This window comes from Planococcus citri, chromosome 4 (assembly GCF_950023065.1).
Source record: "Planococcus citri chromosome 4, ihPlaCitr1.1, whole genome shotgun sequence".
In the NCBI taxonomy this organism is placed as follows: Eukaryota; Metazoa; Arthropoda; class Insecta; order Hemiptera; family Pseudococcidae; genus Planococcus; species Planococcus citri.
In genome coordinates, this window is record NC_088680.1 from 47,666,571 (window position 1) to 47,692,323 (window position 25,753).

At 36.9% G+C, this 25,753-nt stretch overlaps 1 protein-coding gene across 3 annotated transcripts in view; it reads left to right on the forward strand.

The window, feature by feature from the left end:
* The window catches only part of rdx (BTB/POZ and MATH domain-containing protein rdx), a 161,433-nt gene that overhangs the window by 83,972 nt on the left and 51,708 nt on the right, over window positions 1–25,753 (forward strand). Inside the window, exon 1 of one of the 3 annotated variants that reach the window (XM_065363025.1) lies at window positions 5,876–6,543. The exons of 1 other annotated variant lie outside the window; for it this stretch is intronic. In XM_065363025.1, coding sequence (XP_065219097.1) covers window positions 6,530–6,543 — 14 coding nt within the window. In that variant the 5' untranslated portion in view covers window positions 5,876–6,529. Of the gene's footprint in view, window positions 1–5,875; window positions 6,544–21,352; window positions 21,460–25,753 lie in introns of those variants that run through there. One more of the 3 variants, XM_065363021.1, reaches the window with a different exon arrangement.

The following is a 25,753-nucleotide window of genomic DNA, read 5'->3' on the forward strand; positions in this document are numbered from 1 at the left end:
TTGTTTTTAATTTTCAAAATATTCATTACTTATTTTGACTCGCTTAATAGACTAGTGATTTTTTAGTTTAAAAAAAAAGTTTTTCAATTTTTTCGTTTTTTGCAAGTTTGAATTTTTTTGAATGCTACAAAAGGTTTTAATTTTTTGAAATTTGAACGTTTGTTGATTTTTAAAATTCTATAAATATAATTTTTAGTTCGAGAAAAAATTCTAAAATTTTTTTGGACTTATTTTTTTTTGTTCTATTAAAATAATTTTTTTGAATTTTTCTGACTTTTGCCCGAGTATTTAAAAAGTACTAATTCCTTATTCGAGTGTACTACCCCCTCCCATTTTTCAGGTTTGAATAATTTTATTACTTATTTTATTCTATGTTGTCAATTTTTCAATTTTGAAAAACATTTTTTTCAAGTTTTTTTTATTTTTGGATCTTTTTTCTTTTTACTCATTTTATTTTTAAGTGTTTTATAAAAAATTTTCGCTTCTTTTTGTGTGTTTTTTTTTGCCTTTTCCGATTCTTTATGTAACATATAATTCAAATCACGTTATATTTTCCAATTAGGTGTCTTATTTTTTTTTCAATTTTTCGAATTTCTTCATTTTTTTGTAATACAGAGTGGCGCATAAGTCAGTATTCCGAAGTTTTTCGTAAATAAATCAAAAACTAAGCATCCTAGAAAAAAACTAATGACATTATGTCGATTGGAAATTTAATTCTCTACAATTTTCCTCGACTCCATTTTTCCGTAGAGTGCTTATTTCCGCCTCCAGACCGATTTTTATGAAACAGTTTGTGAATTTTTGAAATAATTTTGAAAAATTTGCAAACTGCGTTTCATAAAAATCGGTCTGGAGGCGGAAATAAGCACTCTACGGAAAAATGAAGTCGAGGAAAATTGTAGAGAATTAAATTTCCAATCGACATAATGTCATTAGTTTTTTTCTAGGATGCTTAGTTTTTGATTTATTTACGAAAAACTAAACGTGAAAATCGGAATACTGACTTTTGCGCCACTCTGTATATGTTGTTTGGTATCTTTCATATTATGGTGTTTTCGGTACTCATGTATTTTTTGGAATTTCAAAAAAAACTTCAAATTTTGAATATTTCAACAAAAAGTTATATCAATAGGCATTATTTTTCCGCGACTTTTTTGTATTTTCTTCATTTTTCAATTTTTTGTTCTTTTGTGGAATATTTGAAGTTAATGCAGTCTTTTGTTTGTTTTTCATTGACTTTTCTCTCAGTTTTCAGCCTTTTTGAATTAATCTTTGAAAAATTTTTGTACTTGAAAAAAATGTTTCTCATTCTTTTTCAATGTTTTTTAAAAAACAAAAAATTGAGTTTTGAAAGGTCTCTAAGAGTATCAGGATCAGCCTTTCACCTCCCATTTCACCCCCCCCCCCCCCCCCTCTTCTAAGAATGGAAAGGACTCGAGAACTCCACTGGAAATGGTAAAAATGTGTCATTTTTTTGCGAGGGAAATTCGCTTAAAAATTGAAAACAAATTGAACTATATTTATATTATAACACAGATCTATACTTTGGTATAGTTTAGCAGCGAGTCCTGGATAAGTTACATATAGAGTACTTTTTGAGCCATCCAATCCGATTATCCTCTCGTAATCGGATTTTTTTCGCCTTTGAACTAAATTCAGTAGATTTTCGTGTTGAGTTGAATTGAAATAACGCGCCTCGTCGCGTCGAGCTGATTGCAAAATGACATTACGCGGCTCGTTATCATATTCGTTCTATTTTTTTCTGTTTTCTTTTCTTATTTTTTTTTTTTTTAATAAAAAAAAACTTTTTAATTAACTTTCTTATCATTTTAGAATGCGCAACGAGGTGATAATTTTCGTCCTTAAAAATGTGACACGGTTTCGGGCGTTCGGTGTTTTATTTCATTTTCTTTTTGATACGGTCGGTACGAGTTGGTATTTGAGCTTTTCATTTCATCGTATGTAGTAGGTAGGTATTCTATGCATAGAGATATACACGAGTGTAAGTTACGATGACGAGTGGAAAAAGAGTGAGAAAAAAAGAACCATGCGAGGGAATAGGAATACGGAACAGCTTTAAAATCGGAATATATTATCGGTTTTCGTTTATTGTTACGTATATATAGGATAGGATATTGGAAATCTACGAAGAGAAAATATATACTACTCGTGTATAGTTGGGGAAATGCGTCGTACATGTATAGAAAAGATACGAAACGCCGAGCACAATATGCCCTTCACATTAAAGAGAAAGTTCCAAAGAAACCTTGAATTCAGAATGCTTTTTTCTTCTCTCCTACGTACATTTTTGAAAAAGACGAAATTCATGGAAAAAAAGGACCTTTGTTTTGGAAAGCGGCGTGGCGTAAACACCCGTATAGAAATCGATAATGGAAAAAACTTTCTTTTTTTCGGATGCTTTTGCGTTAATCGTTGAAAATTTAGTTAAACCGAGGCCGCCGACGGATGTTTGAAAAAAAAAATTAAATCCTAATGCGGGGTATTTTTTCAAACGTGGGGTTACTCGTGCGATGGTTGATGGATTGTTCGAAACACGGAGTTGTATTTTTTGCCTGTATCATTTTATTATTATTGTTATTTTATTTCATTTTTTTCAAGAAAAGGGTTTGCTAGTATAAATGTTACGAAAACGTGAAATTTTCGCAGCCATGTGGGCGTTTTTTGAAAGATGAACGAAAATATGAATTCCAAAACGTGACTTAATCTAACCGAATGTCATCTTCGTCGACTGTTGGAAATATTAATTCGACTTTTCAAATTATTTGTTCGCAAACAAATATTTTTTCATTTTGAAGCATTCGAAATCAAACGCGTTGAAAATATTTCTGGGTAGTTGGAGGATGAAAGGGGAGGTTTTCTGTTACAGTTGTTCAAATACAAGAATGATGAGCCTGCTTTGCTTCGACCTTGTTCTGCTAAAATGATAAAAAAAAATCTTGTCATTTTGTTGATAAGATGGAGAAGCTATTGTATAGTTGTGTGCAATTTAGGTCATGTCGATTGCTTATCTATGTGTGTGTGTGTGTTTTTTTTCATTTCATCGAAATATTTTGATCATTTGTTATGTCCAACGAGAAATTAATTTATGTATTTTCGATATTGCTGTTTAATGGGTTATCTAATCGTACAATAAAAATAAACGTTTGATAATCGTGCAGCTAATCTAATGCAAGTCCTAATTTCAGTCCGTGTGTCCTGCTTTTCACGATGTCCTGCAAATGTCACGGTTTTTGTTGAAATGTTCTACTTTTTTTCGAATAAAATTCAGAATTTGAACGGTCAAGAGATAGCGCAGCGTGAATTGGGTGGCCAATTGGTACTTCAAGTTTCACGAGGTTGAAAAAATTCTGATTTGGTGCTGGAAAAGCTGAGAAAAGTTGCGATTCAAGGGAGAGTGTTATTCATACCTTGAGAAAGTAATTGTGAAATGGTGGAGGGGGAGGGAATCCGATCAACATTTCCAGATATTGAATGTAAAAATACTTACTCCCAAAATGTTGAAGTGCATTTTTCTAGTGAGGAAGGCATCACAAGTGGTTGAAAATTTTTTTGAGCTGGACAAAATTAAATCGAAAGAGCATGCAAAAATACATCACAATTCAAAATTTCAGGTGCTTAAGTGCACTGTTGGACTTTGAATAAATGTTTGAAACGTAAAGACTCAAAAATGTGAAAAAAATCACAATTTTACTAAGGTGCACCGGGGGAAGTTGGAATTCGGGGTAAGTTAGAATACTTGCTCTAGCACCTAGAGGTTTATATCTGGCGAAGTGCCACTAAAGGTGACTTCCCTACTTCATCACGGCATAAAAATTTTCGCCATTCAGTTTCATTTTAGATGTCTTTGGTTCAATTGTATTTTGTTGTTGTTTTGAACTTGTTTTGAATTTGGTCTAAAATACAGACTTTCTATTTCTTAGTTTTTCGCATATAGCGGACGAACCGTGCGTCCTAGTGAAAATCTGATGAGATTGATCTCAAAGAGAATTAAATTCTTTACAATTTTGTTTCTATGCAATTTTTGTAGGACGCTCCGTTTGTGATCTACGCCTCTGCAAATTTTAGCCTGTTCTGACTTCCCCCAATTGGGGGAAGTCAGAACAGTTTATATTTTATTCCACTGAGCGAAAGCATCTGTGTCAATCGCGCTCAAATTTTCACCATAGGTTAAGAACCCTTATGGGAACCTACATAATAAATTTGATCCATATTGGTTCATTAGAAGGGGAGTAACAGCTGGTCAAAGTTGAAATTGCGAAAAATCATTCTGACTTGCCCGGGTGCACCTTACATACTTTGATTTTGAAAGCTTAAAGGCATGTCTATGTACTCCATGGTTTCGAACCGTTTTGAGCAGATTTAGAGTCTCTGGAAGATTTTTGAACGTTGGAATTTTTAAAAAAATTTACTTACCCAATAAAATTCTAGAGCTGGAATTTAGTTTTCCCCCTAATTTCAATACACTGAGTCGATTGAAAGAGGTTAAAAGCCGATCTGAAGCCTTCAGCCTAGTTTGGGAAATTCAATATATATATTTTTTTCAAAAAGTGCTCCCAGACATGCGCTGAACACGTTTATAGGAGCTAATTAAGCTTGCTTCGGCCGATTTTCTGCATTTTTCTGGGAAACTGGGATTTTCAAAATATGGCTGGAGGCCTTGGAAGTGCTTGAATCCACTTCCAATCATCTCAGCATGTTGAAATTAAGGTTTAATAAATTTTAGCTTTCCAACTTCTAATCTTCTGGAAGCTCCAGAAGTGCTCAAAACGGTTCTAAACCTTTTCTAATCAATTGAGGTGATTGAAAATGAGGCACATATCAAATTTCAGGCTTTTTGGTCAGTTTGGTAAAATTGTCATTTTTTCACATTTTTAAAAATCAAATTTGATTTTCGAAAATGAGTCATTTTTACCAGTTTTGAACACTTTTTTATGCACGTTTGGACAGTATTTGCGACAAAATTTGATTCTTTGTAAATTATTGAGGAAAGGCCTTTTTAAATAATGGGAATTTTTTCGTTTCAGTTGAAAGTTTCCCTGATAGAAGTTTCGGTTTCAATTTTCGTCGGTGTTTGGTTTAGGTTTTTGGCCTTGGTTTTCCCAACCCTGTCACGAAGTCCTACCTGGATCAATCAAAAGACCATAGCTGGTGTTATTTTTGTACATAAGTTGTTGTTGATCGGCTCGGTGAAATGGAAAAACTTTTTTTCGCACGAACAATGCGCCACCTGTTGTGTGTGGGTATAAATTTCATCTTTTTATAGTCGTTGGAAAAACAGTGAAAAAAATTTATTATACGATGGAATGTTGCCAAATTGGAGAATTGTTGAGCAGCAGAGGGTACAATATGTAAAAATATATATCAGAAGCGAAATATTTTCACCTTGGAATTTGGTCGGTGCGCGAATTACCGAGCGTTGGAGGTGAAGGTGCGGGGGCGGTGGTAAAATGGTAGCGGTGGTGAATTTTAAACGTACCTAAATTTTTAGTAAATAATTTTCGCGTTATTGGATACTATACCATACCGTACGTATGTATGTACATAATATGTGATTATACTGTAGTGGTGGTGGTGTACTGTGTGTGTACTTATTTTTAAAGTTGTCATTGGTGTGACATTTAAGCTTATAAAGCTGCGACGAGGCAACGAAATGGCGAGACGAGACGAGGTTTACCTCGCTCGCGTTAAACAGTGTGAATTCACCTTGTTCTCTTCATCATTCGTTCGTTTCGTTCGTTCGGGCAAGAGTCGAAGTGGTCGGTAGCCGGTGCGGTGGGTCGGCGCGGCGGCGGATTTCATTGTAATTTTTTCACCAGTAGGGGGGATACGATATGCGCGCGTAGAAGTGTGTAGTAGTACCAAAGTTGCTTTCGATTCGATTGTTTTTCCCGGTACTTGCGTCCGTACTGTTGGAGGTTGTTTCGTTTTCAATGTCAGAGAATAGTTGGGTTTTTGTAACCGATAACGAATATTATACTCGAATTCGTTGGAACGCTAAATAGTCAACAGTTTATTTCACGTCCGTAGTGTGAAAACGTTAACAGCTGTCGTTTTTTTGAGCGTTTTCGTTTATAATTTTTTAAAATAAATTTCGTATTTTTTCGTATAATTTTTTTTTTCAACCGGTTATAATTTTTTTTTCATCTGATAATCAAAACCCAACGTGGTGTTCGGTCAACGCAAGAAGCTAGTTGGAAGTGTTTTTTTCTTCGGTTTCTTTGTAATTTTTTTTGTTACTCAATCGAGTGTTTTAATGATTCGTTTGGTAAAGTTTAACACGTGTGTTTTTGCGAGTTTATTTGCTATGATGATTGGTTATTGAATTCGCAGTCGCGTCGTGTTATTAGTTTGTTGCTGTTTTTTTCAACGCCATCTTTTTATTTTTTTCTCATCAATTCTGCGAATTCGTAGTTTTGGTTAATTTTAGTGTCGGTTTGTTCTAATAGTTATCAAAGTGGCAAACCTAATACCCGCTCATTTGGGATTCAAGTTCGACGAATGCGTTAGAATGGCGCTTGCTAGGTGAGCTATTAGATATTATTTTATTTCAGTACGTTATATTCGGTGTTATTGCACGATTCGGGTGATTTGCACGTGAAATTTGGGTACAGAAGTGAAAAGTTTTCATTTTTAGTGAAATAAACACGACGGTTCCGTTGACCGAAGATAGATTCGTTCCTACAGTATGGTTCTATCTGTCGAAAGTTTTTCCAACACCAATAACATTGTACTCGTAAATCAATTAGTATGCTTTTTCGGTCGATTATGTTTGAAAATTTTAACCTAACACGACGAAATTAATTTCCAAACTCGACCGAGTTCAAGGTTTATCGAATGCTCGTGATATTGTAGTACATTACGTGAAAAGTTGCTCGGTTTGTGTATTGTTTAGTTTTTGTTTTCAAATCGACTCATTTCTCGCATAATATTTGCATCTCTGTACGAGCCGGTGTTTGTAAATTGTCGAAAATATTCTACGAATGGTGTATGCGAAATTTTACGCGAGTTGATAGCGAAATTCGCTGCCAGAATCGTAAGAATGCGAGACGTGCATGAAAAAATGTGTCGAGTTTTAACGCTGCTGGTCGCGGCAACCCTGCTCGAGCCAGTAAACGTGCGCGAAGTATCAGCTGTTGAGTGCTAGTTGGATGCGATCGACGGGGTATTTTGCGTGTTGGTTTATGCTGAAGCTCGGTTCCTCTTGGCTCTCGGTCGAGTACCCGATACCCGAAAATGAAAAATGTGTAGATGAAAATTCATTTATCAGGGATACCACCGAAATGGGAGAAATAAACCTGGCGTAGTAGAATGGAGATGTGAAGGAATGATGTCTGCTTTATGTTACATGTGTGTAGTCTCTCCTTTGTACAATTGTACATATGTGTGATGGTGTGACCGGTGAATCCCTTAAGGGATTTGTAAGCGCAGGTGTGCCAATGTGTGGTAAGATTTCTCCCCATATTTTTTCCATACGCGTGTGCTGTTCGTATGGTTGTCCTTTTTCCCTTTCTGCAATGGTTGTTATTTTAAACCGGTCGAAAATGATGGTATTTTTTTCAGTTAACCTTACAAACGGACGTAAAGATGACTAAAAATTTTAGAGACGATTATCATTTACCTTATGTATGGAGTTGTTCTTGAAGGGATGGGTATCGATAGATGGCACCGGTAAGATTCACATCCTGACCTGGTATCGTGTCAAGGGAGGAATTATAGGGTTAGGGATCCGAATCCATCCAACCGACCAATATTATATACGCCAATTGGCAGTTATGTACTTGTAAAAACGACCATTTTTAATGAGCTGTGTGTTAATGAAATGCTTTTGCTTACATACACGATGTAATGTACTCGACGACCTACGACGTTACAAATGGCATTTATTTTCATCATTTTTTTTTAATTCGTCTACTACCCATTATAATGGGATCGTTAACGGTCTCGTGGTGTAAATTTTTTCACGATGTGTGAAAAATACTCGTAAATCGATTGTGTGGCTATGTGAGAAACGACGACGTATAGTTTCGTGGATGATCCTTGGGTAATCGTCGTCGATGTCAAAATGATCGATACGTGTTTCGAAATAGTTTGGAAAATTGATTTTTTTCCTTTTCAAAACGTTCTACCGGGATATTTTTATTGCCTTCTGTTGGTTGCGAGAATCTATAATGTGGGATTTTTCGAAACTTAGCTCGGTTCCGAGATTGCAATCGAGAAAATTATAGTCGCGTTTCGTTGCAAAATCGAAGGAAAAAATTAAACTGTGTTTTTCAAGGTGATTTTGAGAAATTTTTATCATCCGTTGGCCAAATCAATCGTTCGTATTATGAAAATTTTTCACGCTCGAGAGTACAAATTTGTTTTGTTTTTCAACAACACGCATGTATGTAGTATGAGGTCGAAAAGGAGAACATTTTTCAAATTTTTCACGTAGTATAGCACTTGTTAGAGTATTAGTAGGTATATTGGTTCAGTGGGCGCACATAATTTCGCGCATTATGGTAACCCTGCGTGTAAAATTTCATGGTGAATTTTCAAGGTGACGAATCATCGTCGAAATTTATTTCGAACGATACTTAAATATTTTATGGAGAGAATTTCGACCTAAATTTTTTTCATTTGGTAGCGTATTAAGTACGTACTTGTTAAGAGAACCGAGTATTATTCCGAAAAAATATATTGCTTCACTCGAGAAAGTTTATTTGATTGTGCCAATTTAAACAGAACAAGTGACAAATTTCGAGTGAATACTCGAATTTCTTAATTGGATGAGGTAAATATGGCCGAGAAACTGCTGAAATTCGTGGTTATTCTAGAAGAATTGTTACGAAAGGTTTTTTTTGACGAGTGGAGTTCTATTAATTAATGTATAGGTAAGAGTTCCAAGATGTACTTCAATAATGGTTCAGGAGAAAAATTCTGCATGAAATTCTCTGCAGAAAGACCTTCCCTCCTCCTCTCGTTCAATATTTAAGGTGTAGTTTTGAAGTTCAAATTTGGCATTTAAGAGGAATACGCCATTTTTGGAGGCCTATATTCTACTTTGGCCATGACACGAGTGAAATCAAGTATAATTTTAGGTATCTTTTCCCAAAAAGTTTCACGAAATCTCGAAAAGCATGTTTAGGTAGCTGCAGTCCACAAAATTAGTACTTTTGTTACATTTTGACCACATTTCCCCTCATGTTAAAAGTGGGTCTGATGATTAATGAAATGGCATGTGACAAAATTTACGATTTTCAGAGCTCCATCTGTTCAGTGACATTTTGCGAGGTTTTTTGAAAGATTTTGGACCTCTAAAAATAACCTTTTTTCTCTTCAAAGTTCTCATGATCGAGTGAAAAAATGAACGAAATTGATGATTCAATCTGCGAGAGATTTTTTCGTAAGTATTGTGGGAAATCACATCTTTGATCTTTGAAAATTTCATCACAGACGAAGGGGAGAGAGAGGAACTCAGAAATACTTTTCTCTTCGCTGAAGTCCTTAAATGATTCAATGAAAAAAGAAAACAAAATTGATGATTGAGCAAGAAATTCCGTTGTGAGTATCGTCGAAAAAATTTCTAATCATTGAAAATTTTAATACTGACGAAGGGAGGTGCGGCGAGATTAAAAAAATTGTTGGAATCAAGATGAGAGAGGACGGAATGTTGTATTGTAAAGATATATAAAAAAATACGATTTTTGGCTACTTTCAGATGCTTGGACGTCGTCGTGATAATCAAGAATTTTTTTGAAAGTCGTGAAAATGTCATCAGTGTGACCTCAAAGTTGTTTCAAAAATCGTTAAATTTTGATTCTTCAAAAGTATTCAGCAAAGTCATTACTCTAGTTCAAAAATCTGCTCTTAAAATTTGAAAAAATCACGACAATCGTTAATTTTCATCCAAATATCACGAAAAGTCTCAATTTCAGATCAAAAAGTGAATTTTTATTTAATGCTTGTGGTGATTTCCTGAGATCTGAGAAAGAAAAGGATGAACTTCGGCCGAGGAATTTCATTTTCACGTCACGAAAACCGAAGTGGTGATTTTAGGGTTTGAGTTTTTGCTTTCGACTCTGAGGCTTCTGCTTGATACTCGAAACAGTTTCGTTTTACTGTAAATTGACGATGAAAATGGTTCTATTCGTGTTTTGATCGTTATTTCGGGGCAGTACGAATTTTATGAAACCCTGATGCATGACCTATGATTCCCGGAAAGCTTGTACACATATGTGTAATAAATTAACCTTGTAGCAATTTATCGTGTAAATTAGAAAATGTGGCGAAAAAAACGATATAAATGAAGAAAATAATGGCGTAGGTGTCAAATGATATTTTCATCAGTTTAATTCGCTCTCGTTCGTGCTCCAGGGATGATGATTTGCTGAGATAACGCCTACACCTGTGAAACAAGTAGCCGGCAGAACGGTGCATTTCCTCGTTCTTGGCTCAGAGGCGTGGCGGTGCGGGGTGACATGGCAGCCAATTTTTTTTTACATAAAATTCAATGTCGCCTACGTCTAAGGACCGGTAGCGTGCGATGGCGACGTTGCCAAGTATCAGATGATGTTTTCTGATCCGAATTAAACAGATGGATGAAAATTGCCAAGATTATAAATGTGTCTTGTGACCGGCGTCGAGGAGACAGTGGTGGTGGAGGTGGTGGCGTGAAAAATGCCCACAATGAGAGAGATAGTGCGAATATGAGAGTATATATTTTACATTGCATCTAGTTCACGAGTCGAGCTGCACATTGGCGATGGTGTTCTGGCTCTCTCGCCATCGCCGATGATGGAACCTTGAAGAACGATAACGTTCGCGAACGAGCGCGAGAGACCGACCGACTTATAATAATCGTTTATAGGCCAATTAAACGTATTCGGCGTGTAACCCCGACCAGTGTGTAATCTAACCTAACCTAACGTAACCTAATTGCGCTTAAGGATAACGAGAATGTCAAATTAAAAATGTTATCTGTTTGAGGTTATGTCGAGGAAAAAAAGTGAGTTTGACGAGAGGTTGAATCAGGTAAAGGAAGTTAGCGCCCGCGTTTTGACACCCTCTCCCCTCCCCATCGGGTCGTAGTCGCCGTTGCGCTCATTCTTGAGATGTAGGTAGGTATAGGTGGCTCCAGTCAAAGGACGTATCCGTTGACCGGTGTTGCCCTAGCTTTCAGGGTGGCGAAGGCGGCGATGGATTTATACTTTTGGATTGCTGCGATGATGATGATGATGATGATGACCGGTGTTTCTGGTATTCCTTTGGCGGTTCGGTTTATGTAATACCTTATACCTTTTACTAGATGATATGTAACTTGAGAGGTACTTAAAGAACAAGAATGAGAGAGACGAAATTCGCGACGTTTTTTGTAAGGTCACGACAGGCAACGATGACGAAGACAGTTTAACTATGTCGTTCGACCGAAACAAAAGAAACAAACTGTTCCACCCTTAATAGTCCAGGAAGTTGCTGGAATCATACTGTATACATGTACGATGGACCTTGAATATGTAATGTATTCTCGCTCAGAGTTCTGTTTCTCTTTTTTTCAATTCTGTATTTTCTCGAACGTGGATACCTACTTGGAAGTTGGAGTGAATTTCTGCCCCGTTTGCTTCGTGGCTAAGCTAATGAATCGATACAGGAAATGAAACCTGAAAATATATACGAGCTTGTTTGAAAAATTAAGCTGAATTCAAGGGAATTTCTTCGAAAACGACGAGGCTCTTCTTAAGTGACATTTGCGTTTGAAAAAGGTTGCCAGATTTTTTCTTGCTTTTTTTTTTTACTACCCGAAGGTAATTGTAACGTATTTTGTGGTTTCTTTTCTCGTTGTGTTTAGTCCTTGGATGTCATCCTCGAATCGATTTCCTTCTTGATTTACGAAATGCCATTGTCGATGGACCTGTCGTAGTGTTGTAAAACATGATTCAGATCTATTGTACCTTTTTTGTCTCTTTCGAAGGATCATAAATTTTAATGAATGTAGTTGTATTTCGGTTTCTTTTCTAGTGATTTTATAACCTGTGTCTTTTGTACACACTGGTGGTGTAAACTTTTTTCAGAATCAACACGTTGTGTGAAAATTTTGTTTGTTGTGGATGGTTTCTCTGGCATGTGTTGATGATCACGTTTCTGTGTCATCAGATGAAAAAATTTATAACCTAGTCCCAGGAGTATTTTTCCAATCCCAATTCGAATTTTTTTATCGATAATTTTTTGAAAACATATGGAATGATATGATTGAAGCATGGTTGAAAGGCAGGAGGTCAAAGAGATAAAAAGCAGGAAACGTACTCACCGTATGACATATTTCCAGTTTTTTTCCATATTTTTATATGAAAAATTTATTATTGTAGAATATCATGTCTTCTTATCTTTCATCATGTAATTTTAAAGTCAATACGTTTATCAAAAAAAAAAAAAAGTTTGAAAAATTATTCGTAATTGCGATCCCATGACATTTTGTATTTATATCTCAAAAACAACAACTTACAATCAGTTTTTTTTTCAGAAATTAAGGGCGATGAAAAATTGAAGGTTTTACGAGAAAAATTGAAAGAAATAAAATTCATAAACTGAAGAGTGCTCCAATTTTTTTTTTTGAAAAATTGTGTCTCTCCCTCCTCCCATCTTTCCTTTTGCACAAATAAGACAAATCGTGTAGAGTCAGGTCGTAGAGATCATCACAAATACTCACTCAATATCACACGTGTATCGAAATTATAATAAATCGATGACGTACTCATATTTATAACTCTGAAATGTGCACATGTACACACGTGTATCAATAATAAAATGATTCCATTGACCAAAACAAAACGTGAATCTCAACGTAGTGCGTTGTATGTGTTATCGCACACGTACACCGAGTACTAGGTATACAATCAATATACTGTGTGTACTGAGAGCTATGTAGTACATACTTGCACATACCGTACAGATCTCGGAGCAAGTTCCAACCTAAATAGTTTGTATTTAGAGTACGACAAGCGTGAATAGTGGAAAAAGTGAAAGAGCACGCTTTTAACGCGCGCTTTTAAAATGCATTCAAGCATGCCATAACCTTGCTTCAGCAGTGACACTTATCGCTGATGCAGCCAGAGAGAGGTAACACAGACAGGCAGACGAAGATATAACGATAGAGAAACGAAAAATCTCTCGCGAACGATTTATTCACATAAATATGTATATGGTAAATCAGTGTAATATGTTTATATTGAAACCTATCAACAAAGATCGAATCGAACGATGTGCGAATATAAATTATAACACAATTTTTTTAATCGATATTCGATGTAAAGACTTGGAATCACGATGTGGCGGAGCAAGGTGTATTTTAATTGATACCACGGGGTATTGGCAGATATTGGATTGGCGAATTAACGCGAACGCGCGCAGGTATTAATATCGAATGAATATAGGCTACTTACCGGAGATGAGATAACCTAATTAGATTTTCATTATTTTAATACGCACAAAGTATACATTCAAACGTGCGTTTAGAGAGTTGGAAAATAGCTCACTTCGCCGGAAAAGTACTTGGCTCGCCAATGTGTAATTCCCTTCTAGATGAATTTTTTTCTAGGAAAAAAAAACACGATTTTTTGGAAGGGAGAATTCCGGTGAAATGTTGGTGATCATAAATTAGTGGAATTTTGATTTAGTTACGAAGAAAACGAATGATGAATAAGTTTGCCATCGATGAATTGGAGGGAAAATTTATCTAGCAAAATCAGCAGTCAAAGTCACTGAAAAAAAGTGCAATATTACTGGAGTATTAGTGCTGTCTGGAGGCTCTGCTTGTCCTGAGAGAAAGAAATTGGCATCAAAGTACTGATTTTTTTAAAGCAAAAATTCGTTCGAAATTCACTTGAAAAAAATAGCGCGAAAATACACATTTTTTGCTCCTGAAAAGGGGTGGAGTGGTAGAGAGGGGTTGAAAAGTCCACGCCTGATGTACTCTACTTACCGAATTTGAGCCGTTTAGGTCAATTTAGGGAGGCTTCAGCGATGACACAAAATCAAAGTCCGAAAATAGATACACTTTTTCACAGCCCAGCTCTGAAGGGGTAGGAAAGGGTTGAAAAGTCGAAACACCCACCGGATGTACTTGCTATAAATTTCGGCCTCCTATATCAATTTGGTGAGGTGGGGAGCGTGACACAAGATTTTTCAAGGTCAAAAAAAATATCAAAACCGTTTTTCTCCCTCCTAATTATGGAAAAGGGTTAACGAAATTTCAAATTACTTTAGAAGGGCCAGAAATGTACTTCAGAGTCTGTAACTTTGATCGATACTCATTTGGAACCATTTGTAATCTCAAAATACCAGCAGTGTGAATTCAAAAAAGAATTTTTGACCAATCTAAAAATTCCAGAAGAAGTGAAAATACCCAAATAAGTTGATTTTTGGTCTCTGCAATGCGATGGAAAGACCCAAAAATTGTAAAAAAAATTCGTCGGTGGATTTTTTAGATTTATTTCTTCTTTATGATTCTCAAGGGCTCAGTTCTTCCCAAACTATACATCGTAATTTATTTTACCCAATTTTTTTCTGTTATCAGCTTTAAAAATAATTAAAAAATTATCGATTAAATTTCGTACAATGTTTCTTCGCAAAACTGACCTATGGTTATCATTCGATCGTACTCGTTGCCCAAAAATTACGCATTTGATCGCGGAAAACGCGACGATAAGAAGAGAAATAATGTTCGCGGAAATGAAATGATCTCTCGTTTTTATCTCCTCGTATAGTTTTTTTTTCCTAATGTTAATCTTAGTAAATGCATGTAAATTTGTATATACGTAATGTACTTAACATTGAGACAAATGTAGTGTATGTACATTTAAATATCATTACACAGTGGTATTTTCGAACGATGTACGTAATGTACTTAGATACTCGTAGCTGCGCGCGCTTGTACTTCTGTATGAACTTGCTGGCTGGCTGGCTGACTGACGGTTGTGTCTGTGTGTGCGTGTGGAGTAATATTTAAATACCTTGAAAAGGGCATACGGTGTTCGGCGGATTTGACATTGAAATTATTAGAAAAGAGAAAAAAATTATAATGGAAATTATATCGTCGCGTTGTAAACGGCTTCCTAAATTAAAGGCGTAGTTTTTAACGTGGCGAAGAATTTTTCGGATCTGGTTGCCAAAAAAAATTTACAGATACGTCGTAGGTACGAGTACTTGTGTAATATACTCATCGTGGAGGAGGATGGCGATGATGATGATGATGATGGTTTTCCTTGAAATTTTTTTCTCACCATATCGTACGATATATGTATAGAGAAGGGCACGGCCATATTTAAAGGGTTGATCAAGTCGTGGAAACGACTTGTTGGCGACTGAAAAATTCATCTAAATGTAAGGGGGCTGAATGATTAGAGGTACTGTGTGTGTGTATAATGATGTGCGATAAAACTGGTCCTTGTGTTTCATTAACGGTTCCATATCCATCGTCTATAGAGATACTACATAATGCTGTATAATGTGGTGGCTGTTTTCTTTTGCTCTTTTTTTCCTTCACTTCTCGAGTGTTGTATCCGGAGGCGGGCTGCTAAGATGTTCGATTCACCGTCTGGAGGTCTAAAAATCCAAGGTTTTTTAATATCGATCTGTAATCTGGTGGTGTGGTATGATACTTTATACATGGAGAAGACGTTAAGATACCGTATGCCTTTGGTTTGTCAGTTGTCACTGCTGCGTGTTCTTTTAATGGAAATGCTGGTTTTTTTATCCTTTCTCTGGGTTACCTTTTGTCGTCTTGGTACCTGTATTGGTCGGGTACGACTTTTTCAACAGATGAAACCTTGGAAGAACGATCTGCTGGTGGTGCTGGAGCATTTATATAGGGAGGTTTATTTCCAAGGGAATTTTGACGAATTTTACGATTTTTTTGGTTGAAATTTGAAGGGCTTTGTGTAGTCTACGTAGGTGGTTTCGGTACACATCATTATTATTATTGTAAACGGAAAAGAGGCAGCGATATTGTACAAGGTAATGGTTATTACCTCAACATAAAACGGTTTGGCGTTGACCTTCGTCGAAATACTTACGTCAACGGTATATAAATGTGTACGTATAGATAGATAAAAACTCAACGCCACCGTTGCTACTGCCGCAATCGCGTACCCAGCTGATAAAAAATATGGTAAATTTTTCGTCCATTTTTTGGCCCCATAGTCTGCGACTGAAACCGTCGAAAATTATACGACGCACGTTCAATATCACGTGTACCTGCGTATACGCGAATCAACTTCAGCCCATAGATAAGGGTATGAAACGAGCTGTGAAACAGGTCAGGGGGCAGGGAGGGAAAGGATTATTGATGCGTAAACACGAGATGTTGAAAATTGAGTGAATTTTCAAAAGCTTGATATCTATCGATAAGGCAGGTTTAGCTGTAAAATAAGAGTACTTGTAACAACTGAAGCTTCGGTTATAACGAAACTGAATTCTCGTCCTCGATTAATCAATTAGAATTTAGAAGAGGTACGTGTGTGTATCAATGCTTGTTTTGTATTATCTATACTACGCAGAAAAGCCTCTTGTTTGTCGTGGTTGTTTGTACGAAACACGTGAAAATTGAAAGTGAAATACGCATTTGGCTCGCTCCTAAATTGTGTGTATGTTTTTCCATCTGGCGGATGAGGTTTTGTTCTAAATGTTTTTTTTTTCTGTTGAAAACCGAGATATTGCGATGATAGTGGTTCGAAGAAGTGTGAGACTGGACTTTTTTTTTGTGGATATGTAATAAATATGTCAGAGGATGCACATGCGATAGAGATAATATTGTGGTGGTTTTTCTAATGGGTATCTTCGTGGTCTGATACGGATGGTTTGTATGGATGAAAGATGGGATGAAAGTTTTTAGGACGGTTGAAAAAAATGGTGAAATCGGTTTTTTTAGCTGATTTTTTTGCAGCATTTAGGACTGTTGTTTGAAAAACACCTGTTGTGGGTGATTTTTTTACTCGATTGACGTGCGTGATTCGGATATTAGATGTATTGTAGTGTATAATGTACTATTGTATTCTTTGTATCGTTACTATTTGGGTTTCTAATGGTTTTTTTGTTTTGTTTTTTGTTATAGGTAAGTACCAGAGCTAGATATATGTTCGATTTGATGCGGGTAGTTGTTACTTGCTGGGAGTAAGTGAATTAGTGTAAATTTCTGTTTAGTCATATCAAAAAATTTAAATTGATTGATTATAACATCGAGAAAACCTTTTCTGAAAAATTCGAGAAGTATGAAAAATTTTAAAAAATGAAAAGTTCACAAAAAGTCGAAATTTTTTTGAATTGTTTGTTGCATTACATGACTGTAATGAGATTTTTACTTACGTATTCTGTTGTTGAGTCATTGGCAATTCTGATTCAGATCCGCTAGAAACACTTAGAATTAGAGAAAGATATATTCTTTAATTAGATTAAATACGTAGTAGTACGTAGTTATATTTCAAAGAATTGCCAGGATGAGTTTCGAGAAAACATCACGTTCTCGAATTTTCTTATCTCGGTGGAAATTTTTTGCTCTGTAGGTTTTTCATGCGACAATCTTACATATTACTGCTTATAGTACTCGTAGTATGATTTGATGACAAATGAATGACAGTGACGTCATGTTTCACGGTACAAAAAGTTCAATTACGATACTACGATTGTAATTGTCTTTATCGCAGATATATTTACTCGAGTATTATTTTTCTTGTTTTTATCAAATCCAAGAAGCAAAATTTATCAGCAGTTCCGCTTATTCGTTTGAATTTTCAGTTTAAATGAGGAAAACAGTGAATTAGTGGGTTTTACTGAAAATCATTTAATAAGAAATGAAAATGAACGCAGTGGAATTTTTCAAAATTTTCAGGGGAATTTTTTTTCCAAATTTAGAAATATTTGAAAAAATTGGGATTGCTCATAAAGAAAAATGTGACCATCAACGTTATCACCCATTTTCATTTTTTTTCAGTTGGTTGTATGATTGATTTTTTTTCCAACTTCCTCTATCTCGATAGCCCTTATCGTGGATTTGATTTCGTCGATGGCGTGTACAGAGACAGACAGACAGATAGATAGAGGTTTTGTAAAATGAAAAAAAAAAAAAAAAGACGACGAGTAAATTTCAAGGGCTCTGTATGTGAGATACTATCGGCGCATTATGATAACTTTTATTACTACGTTGAAAGTTTACGAGAGAAGAAGATTAGCCATATTCGTCGATTATCATTTCGACGTGCTTAGAGAGAAGAGCAGTATGTATGGTGATTTTAGGTGCAATAAGGAAAACTTTTAATAACACGTAAGTTCGACTCGAGTTGAATTTAAACTACTCGGACGTCGTCGCCTAAGGAATTATTCTGATTCCAAATTCAGGGACTTAGACTTAGACTTGAATAAGTATCTGTCACGAGTTGTAGTTGTTCTATAGGAGACGCGTAGTTGACAAAGATAGTTTAGAAACGAAGACATTTTATGCACTATGCATCGATCGTCTACATTGTATAATACTATAGGTACCTTATGTAGTAGATCTAGGTACACTCTTTCGAATAGATATTCTAGGACAAAGCATTGCCATCTTCTTTTATAGCGGGCGCGGATGGGATGGAATGGAATGGAAACAACGAGCATCGTAGACATAGGCGCTGGACGACTTTGATTTTCGAAGGTTACCTTTTTAAAAGACGAAGAAGTGAAGAAAAAATGACAAAGCGGAGGGAAAAATTGTGTTTCATTGTTGGCCATGTGTGCGTGTGTATGTGTTTAGAGGTATATAAAAGCATTATCTTTTAGCTTTATTATATAAAAAAAAGAGAGAGAAAGAGATGTCTTTAAAAGGTATACTAAGGATTGCAGCAGAGGAGAGGGGAGAGATCGTAAGTCGTCCTTCGATTGTTCTTTTCAGCTTGGCAGGTACATAGATACGCTTACGTCGGTACCGAAGTACCTTTTTTTCTTTTTTCGAAAAAACAGGTAGATTTTGTCTGCGAGTTGGGCGTTGTTGTTGTTGTTTTTTCTATTTCTTTGATCACGGTATGGTTGGTATGTACAATTTGGGATATTATGGTGGGTATTCAGGTACGGGAGTATTTTTTGGGGTAAGTTGGGTCGAATTTCAGCATGGTTTTCTTCTATTTTATCGGAGGGGTCATGAGCAGGTATGAGAAAGAAAAATTTTCAAGTTTTGTGCAACGAAAATGCATCTCGATGTGTGGATTACCGTTATGAATGTTGCACATATGAATGTACAGCACCGATGTATGGTATTAGGTCTAGGTACTTCTACCGGATGTGTTGTACACATGTTAGTGCACCTCTCCGATTCTACATATTTTAAGATTTCGAGTGAAAGCAATCGAAGGCGATCGAGCGTTAGCTTTATTCTATTTAAATTAATTAACGCGAAGATGAATCACGATAGAGATTTAGTATCGAGCGTCAGAATGTGAGAGGTGTAGGTACGAAGAAAAGGATGTGATAGATATTCCAACTGAAGAAGAAGAGGCCATCTCTTGGAGGTGGTGCATTGTTGCGCTATATTAAACGTGTACCCGATATTATTATAAAGAATAAATAGTAGATAGGTTAGGTACGTTTCGAATTCGACACTTGGTCATTACAACAAGCGTACATATACGAAGGTTAAAATCTAATCGTATTATTATTTAAATGACGGAATAAGAGGCCGTGTTGGAATAATGGACGTTTTCTCTAGTGGGTTAGTAGGTGACACGAGAGAAGTAAACTGAAAGAGTAACAGAGAAACAGAACAAGTACGAGAGAGAGAGAGAGAAAGAGAGCGTACACGTTGAAACAGATCGAATACGAATACGTAAGACCCTCGGGAAGGTTTTACTTCGATTTTTTCCTCTTTTTTTAGCAATCGAAAATGGTGAAATTATCTGTCGAGAAATTAACGCGAGTCGATTGGATTGGAAACTACATAAGTAATTGAAGTTTTCTCATCTTGATGAAGCATGCGGATTTATGTTTGTTTGATCGTCGACGACGACGTGAAGGAAAAGTATGTACATAGAGATAGGTAGCAGTGACAAATTGAGAGATTTCCATTAACGTAGGTAGAGTTCAAATGTATCAGAATGAGTTTCATTTGAAGAAAGTTGAATTTTATATGATTAATTCGGTCTAGTCTGTCTAGATTTGTTCATTTACGCTTGGATATGTGATTTCTCGAAATAACCCCATGAGTTTGACATGGTAGCAGAGCGTGGCTTGAAATACGATACGGATAAGTAAATTTCGCAATAACAAAATGCAATGGTCTATGTGTTAATTTGAAAAGAAATGAGCTGAAAATTGCTGGAAATTGTAGAGGAACCATGTAAACAAAATGGAAGATATGATGACGACGAAATATTCCAGTTTCAAAATTTAAATATTGATCCGTGTTGTAATACTCATTGACATATAAGTATCCAAAAAAGGTCACACGTGAATAGTTGACCTATCAGACATTTGAATAGATAATTGAAATCGTGGAATTTGCTATTTGAAGAGAAAACCACATGCTCTGCTACCATATTATGTTTCAGTTACCCTGATTCTTTTTTTTTTTTTGGACCAATCTTATCCTGTGACGATTGAACATCAGAAACTAATCCACTTGAGACCTAGACAGTCGAAATTGCGAACACTTCCTCCGATCAGATGAACCAGAGATTTTTTGATATACAGCAAAAAATTGGTTCTTCGATGATGCTGCCGATGCCTATGATGATGATGGTAATGGTATGGTGGTGACACATGCAGCACGAGGATAGTATTCAAAGCTAGTTTCACCTCTTCGCCGCTCTTTGTCCAAGAACCAGATAAGTAGAGTAAGCGTCGCCGCCGCCGTCTTTACCACCGCCACTACCACCATCGCCATCACCATCGTCGTCGACGTCGTCGTCGTCATCATCATCGTAGTCGTGTAGTTTATGACGACGTCTAATCCATCTCTTTTAATGCATACGCTGTAACCTATTTTCATTCGTAAGAGTCCTCGGAACAGATAGGACGACCTAGTTATGAAAATAATCGCGCGATATTCCGAACAGAACCTCGTATTATTATGCGAGATTTTTCGAAGTGTTGATTAAGAGAGTGAAATACGTTGTACTTAGCAAATTATACTTATACCTATATGCAGAGGAGGACCGTGAGTCTCGTCCAGCGATCGGTGAATGTTCTTTTTTTTCTCACAGTGCAATTCGAGAAGTATTCGTGTTTGGTGCTGCGCGTTTAATTGATCGAATTTCGTCGTCGATAAATTACTTACCTACGTGTTCGAATTCGAGATCCGAGTACATTGTCGCGTGTGTGAGACTGCATTTTACTTTGCGCGAAAGAAATGTATCATCAGCAGCATTCTTCGTCCATCGAATGCCGCAAACCGCATTCCGATCGTGTTTTATTGACGGGAGTAAGGACCGTTCGTCTGAAGTAAGTTTGTCAGCAATTGAAACAATGATGATGTGATGTCGACTTGAAATGTAAAGACAAATGGTGATGGAATTAGGTTCACGTGTTTTAACGATGGGTATCGATTTGCCCTATTAGATCAGGAGGGAGAAGGAGGATTGTTTGATTTATGGATTGAGACTGTTGGATGATGTCGATTTGGTGACTGGAAACAGATCTTGTTTGAATGCTCTGATTTGGTGTGACCTGATTTGGCATTTGACAGAATTGGTGTTTTGTTTTGGGTCGGATTTGAGGAAGGTGTTCCGGTAAACTTGGGTTGTGGCTATAGAGACTCTCTGAAGTTGTCGAATTTGTGGAAAATTTGCTGGTAGGTTGAAGGATTGAAAAAAATTGAATCTTCAGTGTGAAAATGTGTTTTTTAGGATTGATCAAAACGGTAGGAATAGGCACCAATGAAGGAAGTTGACCCTTGGGTAAGGATTTGGAATGATGGTGTGGTTCGGAGCAAAAGACTAATGCGTCTGGTTTGGTCGTCGCCTGTCGTCGCTTTGTGCTTACTCGTATCCTTCCTTTTGTAATGGAATTTTTTCAAATTTTTATCTATATGGGCAATAATAATGCGATCGCCCTAATTATGGCCGAATATGCTATCCGCGCACGCGCAAAAGCGCGCGAATATAAAATTTAGGTTAAATTATCGTCACTGTGTCGATATTAGTAATGGCGGCGTTTACGTAGATATATACATAACACATACGTATACGCATACATTTGAAAACCTTTCACGTTTCTTTGTACAGAGCGGTGAGAGGGAGAGGGAGGTAATGAGGTATACCATATACCTACATATATTACACATATGCATAACGTAGTAGAGTACATCAACCAATCAGAAGCAAAGGGGGCTATATAGCTATGTGCGTTTGTGTGGGGGTAAATATACGTACAAATGAAAATGTAAACGTGCTGATATATTTTAACCAACCGTAGTGAACGATACCTACCTTTTGCAGTTTACAGCACAAACATATCTGTCAGTTGCTGATAAAGTTTAACGATGTATATATTTTTAATTTTATACCAAACTAGGCCATCTGACATGTATTTATGTCCTAATTTTATATTAATGTCCAATCGTGTAACCATTTAAATGTGTAATTAACGCCTGGATCGGGCTTCGGTTCACGTTTTCCTCGTATCGCAGCCATTCAAATTGGTATAATATTGGTATCTCTTGAAGAGTGAAAGAGAGAAAGAGGAGATATGATTCCATTATTAGCATTAAACAGAGACCACAGACACCACAGACCGGTCGATTGGCTCGTGCGACCGCCCTTCGAGGGAGCTTACGCACATTTTTAATATGTAATATATTTAAAATAACGAGAAAAATTCATCTACCAAGCATTGTACACATACGATATAAGCCTTCTGCTTTTGATAAATCAGGCTCGTCCGGTTTTATTTATTTTTTCACGTTTTGTAGGGCGATTTGAGAAGAAAAAACTACTCTTGGCGATGTTGCCAGTAATTAAGAATTTGCACGTTTGGTAACCGTTATGTTGGGCTCATGATGGTATTCGTTTGCAGATACCTGCAATTACTCGCGTCTATTTCGTTTTGTAGCAATTTTATCTGGGTTATGTAGGTCTAGGAACAAGTGATCTTTGTTTAGGATGTAATGATAATGATGATGGTGATGGTGAAGCAATGTGTGTTGTGTAGTACCTAGACCTACCCGAGCAGGTGATGTCTCGTGTACTCGTATGCACGAGTTTGGCCAGCTGCTGCTAATGCAAGATGCAAGATGTGAGATAATCTTCGGTTTAGGTATACTTTAGATAGGGCGACGCGACTTGGACTGGAACTGGAAGCGTTTTACCTATGTTGGTATGTATTTTTGGTCGTGCAATGGAATTTTGCAGGGTGTAAGTCCGCTGCAGTCTGAAAGCCTGAGGGTATAGCGGTATCAGATTTATCGAATTGTATCGCTTAGTTTGCCTGAAATGATTAATAGGGTTTTGACCAGCGTAGAGCTAAAAAAATTTTGAGAACAGATGTGTTTTCAAAGGTGTTATGCGATGTTGTATTGAATTCAATGTAGTGACTAGTGAGGTTAAGTGAAGCTGTAAAACTGGGTAAAAAGAGGCTTTGAACTATATGGATATCATTTACTCGAGGTTTTAAATTATTTGAAGATGTCTTGGAAGTTCTTTGTGTCCATTTGTCCAATTTCTTGAACATATGCAATGCGATGAAGTAATGTAGGTACTCATTTGAAGAAAAAAACACACACTCTGCTACCATGTCATATTCTTGAAGAAAAAACCACGCTCTGCTACCATATCGTATTTTTGTAGAAAAAACGCACGTTCTGCTACCACATAATATTCTGGAAGAAAAATCATGCTCTGCTACATATTGTTATATTCGAGCGCTGTGCTGCTTTAATGAAAATATAGAATTGAAAATGTCGCGATTCGGCGCCTTTGGGCAACATTTGTTTTTGGAGACATAATGGAGAAAGGACATGGTTATCGAGGTGAAATTATATTAAAATGATGGCACTTGTTGCCAGTATGTCCGGTAGGGCCAGGGACACGTCTGAACGCGGTGGCATGACGTTAATGGCGATATACGTACATTGAAAAATATAAAGGCAAAGGGTTAAAAGAAGTGGGGAGGGGGAAGATACTACGTAGGACGTCGATGACGACGAGGACGAAGGACACGCACCATACAGAGGGATTTTTCGTATAGAAAAATAATACGTTGATAATTACGACGCGACAAACCGACCAACCAATGGTCGCCATTCGTCGATAACATAATCGAGCGAAGCTGTCGATGCGAGCAGCAGTGGCGCGAGTGGGGTGGCGACGAACGAAGGCGACGAAATTAGCGCGCGAAAATTTCGCGTTTTCGAAATTACGAATACGAGGGCGGCGCGGCATTGGCAATGCGTCAATTGACGGGCATTACGTCATTTTTACGCGTAACGTCGTCGTAGCGTGCATATGGTTTTATAATATGGCGATTGATTAGGCATACTTATAAGAGTGCGACGATGGAGGAGATGGAGTGGAGCGGCGTGGTATGGAATTAGAGAGCAAAAAAGAAGACGAATTGAAAAAACTCGTTACGTCATCGGCTACAGCACGCGTTTTGTGGAAAACTTCGACGCTGTTAGACGTTGAGCGATCATACCCTTGAAAAAAATTTCAAATGGGAAAAACGTTGCGGCGCACGGCGGCGTCGGACGCGTGCGCGCGACATATGTTCCGATATTTTTATGGCGAATGCCGCTTATATCGTTGCCTTGCCTGCCCTTGTGAAACTAAAAGTATGGAACGAATACCACATGTGTGGCTGAAGAAATTTAGTACTGTCTGTGTGCAGCTTTATGGCTCTGTGGAATGGAGTTGCATGATAGCATGATACCTCACTGGCCTTTTGTGGCGGCTGAATTTTGATTTTGACTGGAATTGAAAGAGTGAGAGGAGGGTGTTGAATTAGTCCTTTTTTGCGAAAACATTTTTTGAGTGAATTGTTTTGTTGGCAATTTTGGAGAAATTGAGCTATGTTAGAGATTGTAGTCTTGTTTGGTGATGTTATAATCTTGCAGTTAGGCCAAAGCCATATTCAGCGCTTTTCAAAAGAGAGATCAAATGCCTTCACCTACGTCGTCACGAGAAATTGCTCTTACTTTCTCTTCAGCGATGTTTGAAAATTCATTCCCGCTGTGTCATATGTACTTCACATTATCTATCACCAGCAATGGATAATGGTGGACTTATGGACTGTTGTCTATTTGGGAGCAACAGGGTCAACCAATGCTCCAAAGTTATGTTATGCAGATTTTATTGATTTATCATCCAGTTAGCAGCAATTTCCTGGACTGCTTGCGCAGAATCTGGATGTTGATTTTTTTCATGAGATGATGGAATGAAATGAGTTGAAATTGCTTATCGTGTATGAAGATTGTTGTATCTGCTAGTCTTGATTGTACTAGTTTTGCAGCTCAGCAGGTTCCATATCAAAAATGATAAGAGTAACTTGTTTCATCTCGTTTGTTATTGTTGGTCTCGATTGTAGTTTTGTAGCTTTGCTGGTTCCATATCAAAAATGATAAGAGTACATCGCTGATATTGACATTCTATATCGCGAATCCGCGCTGGATTTCGTAGACTAAATGATAGTCTACGATTGTGTGTAGTTAAAGTGCACAATCACCACCACTTCGCGCAGAAGAACACGGTAAGGTGGATAGCGGGCGGAATGGGATTTTGTCTGCGACTATGAGCCGTATAAT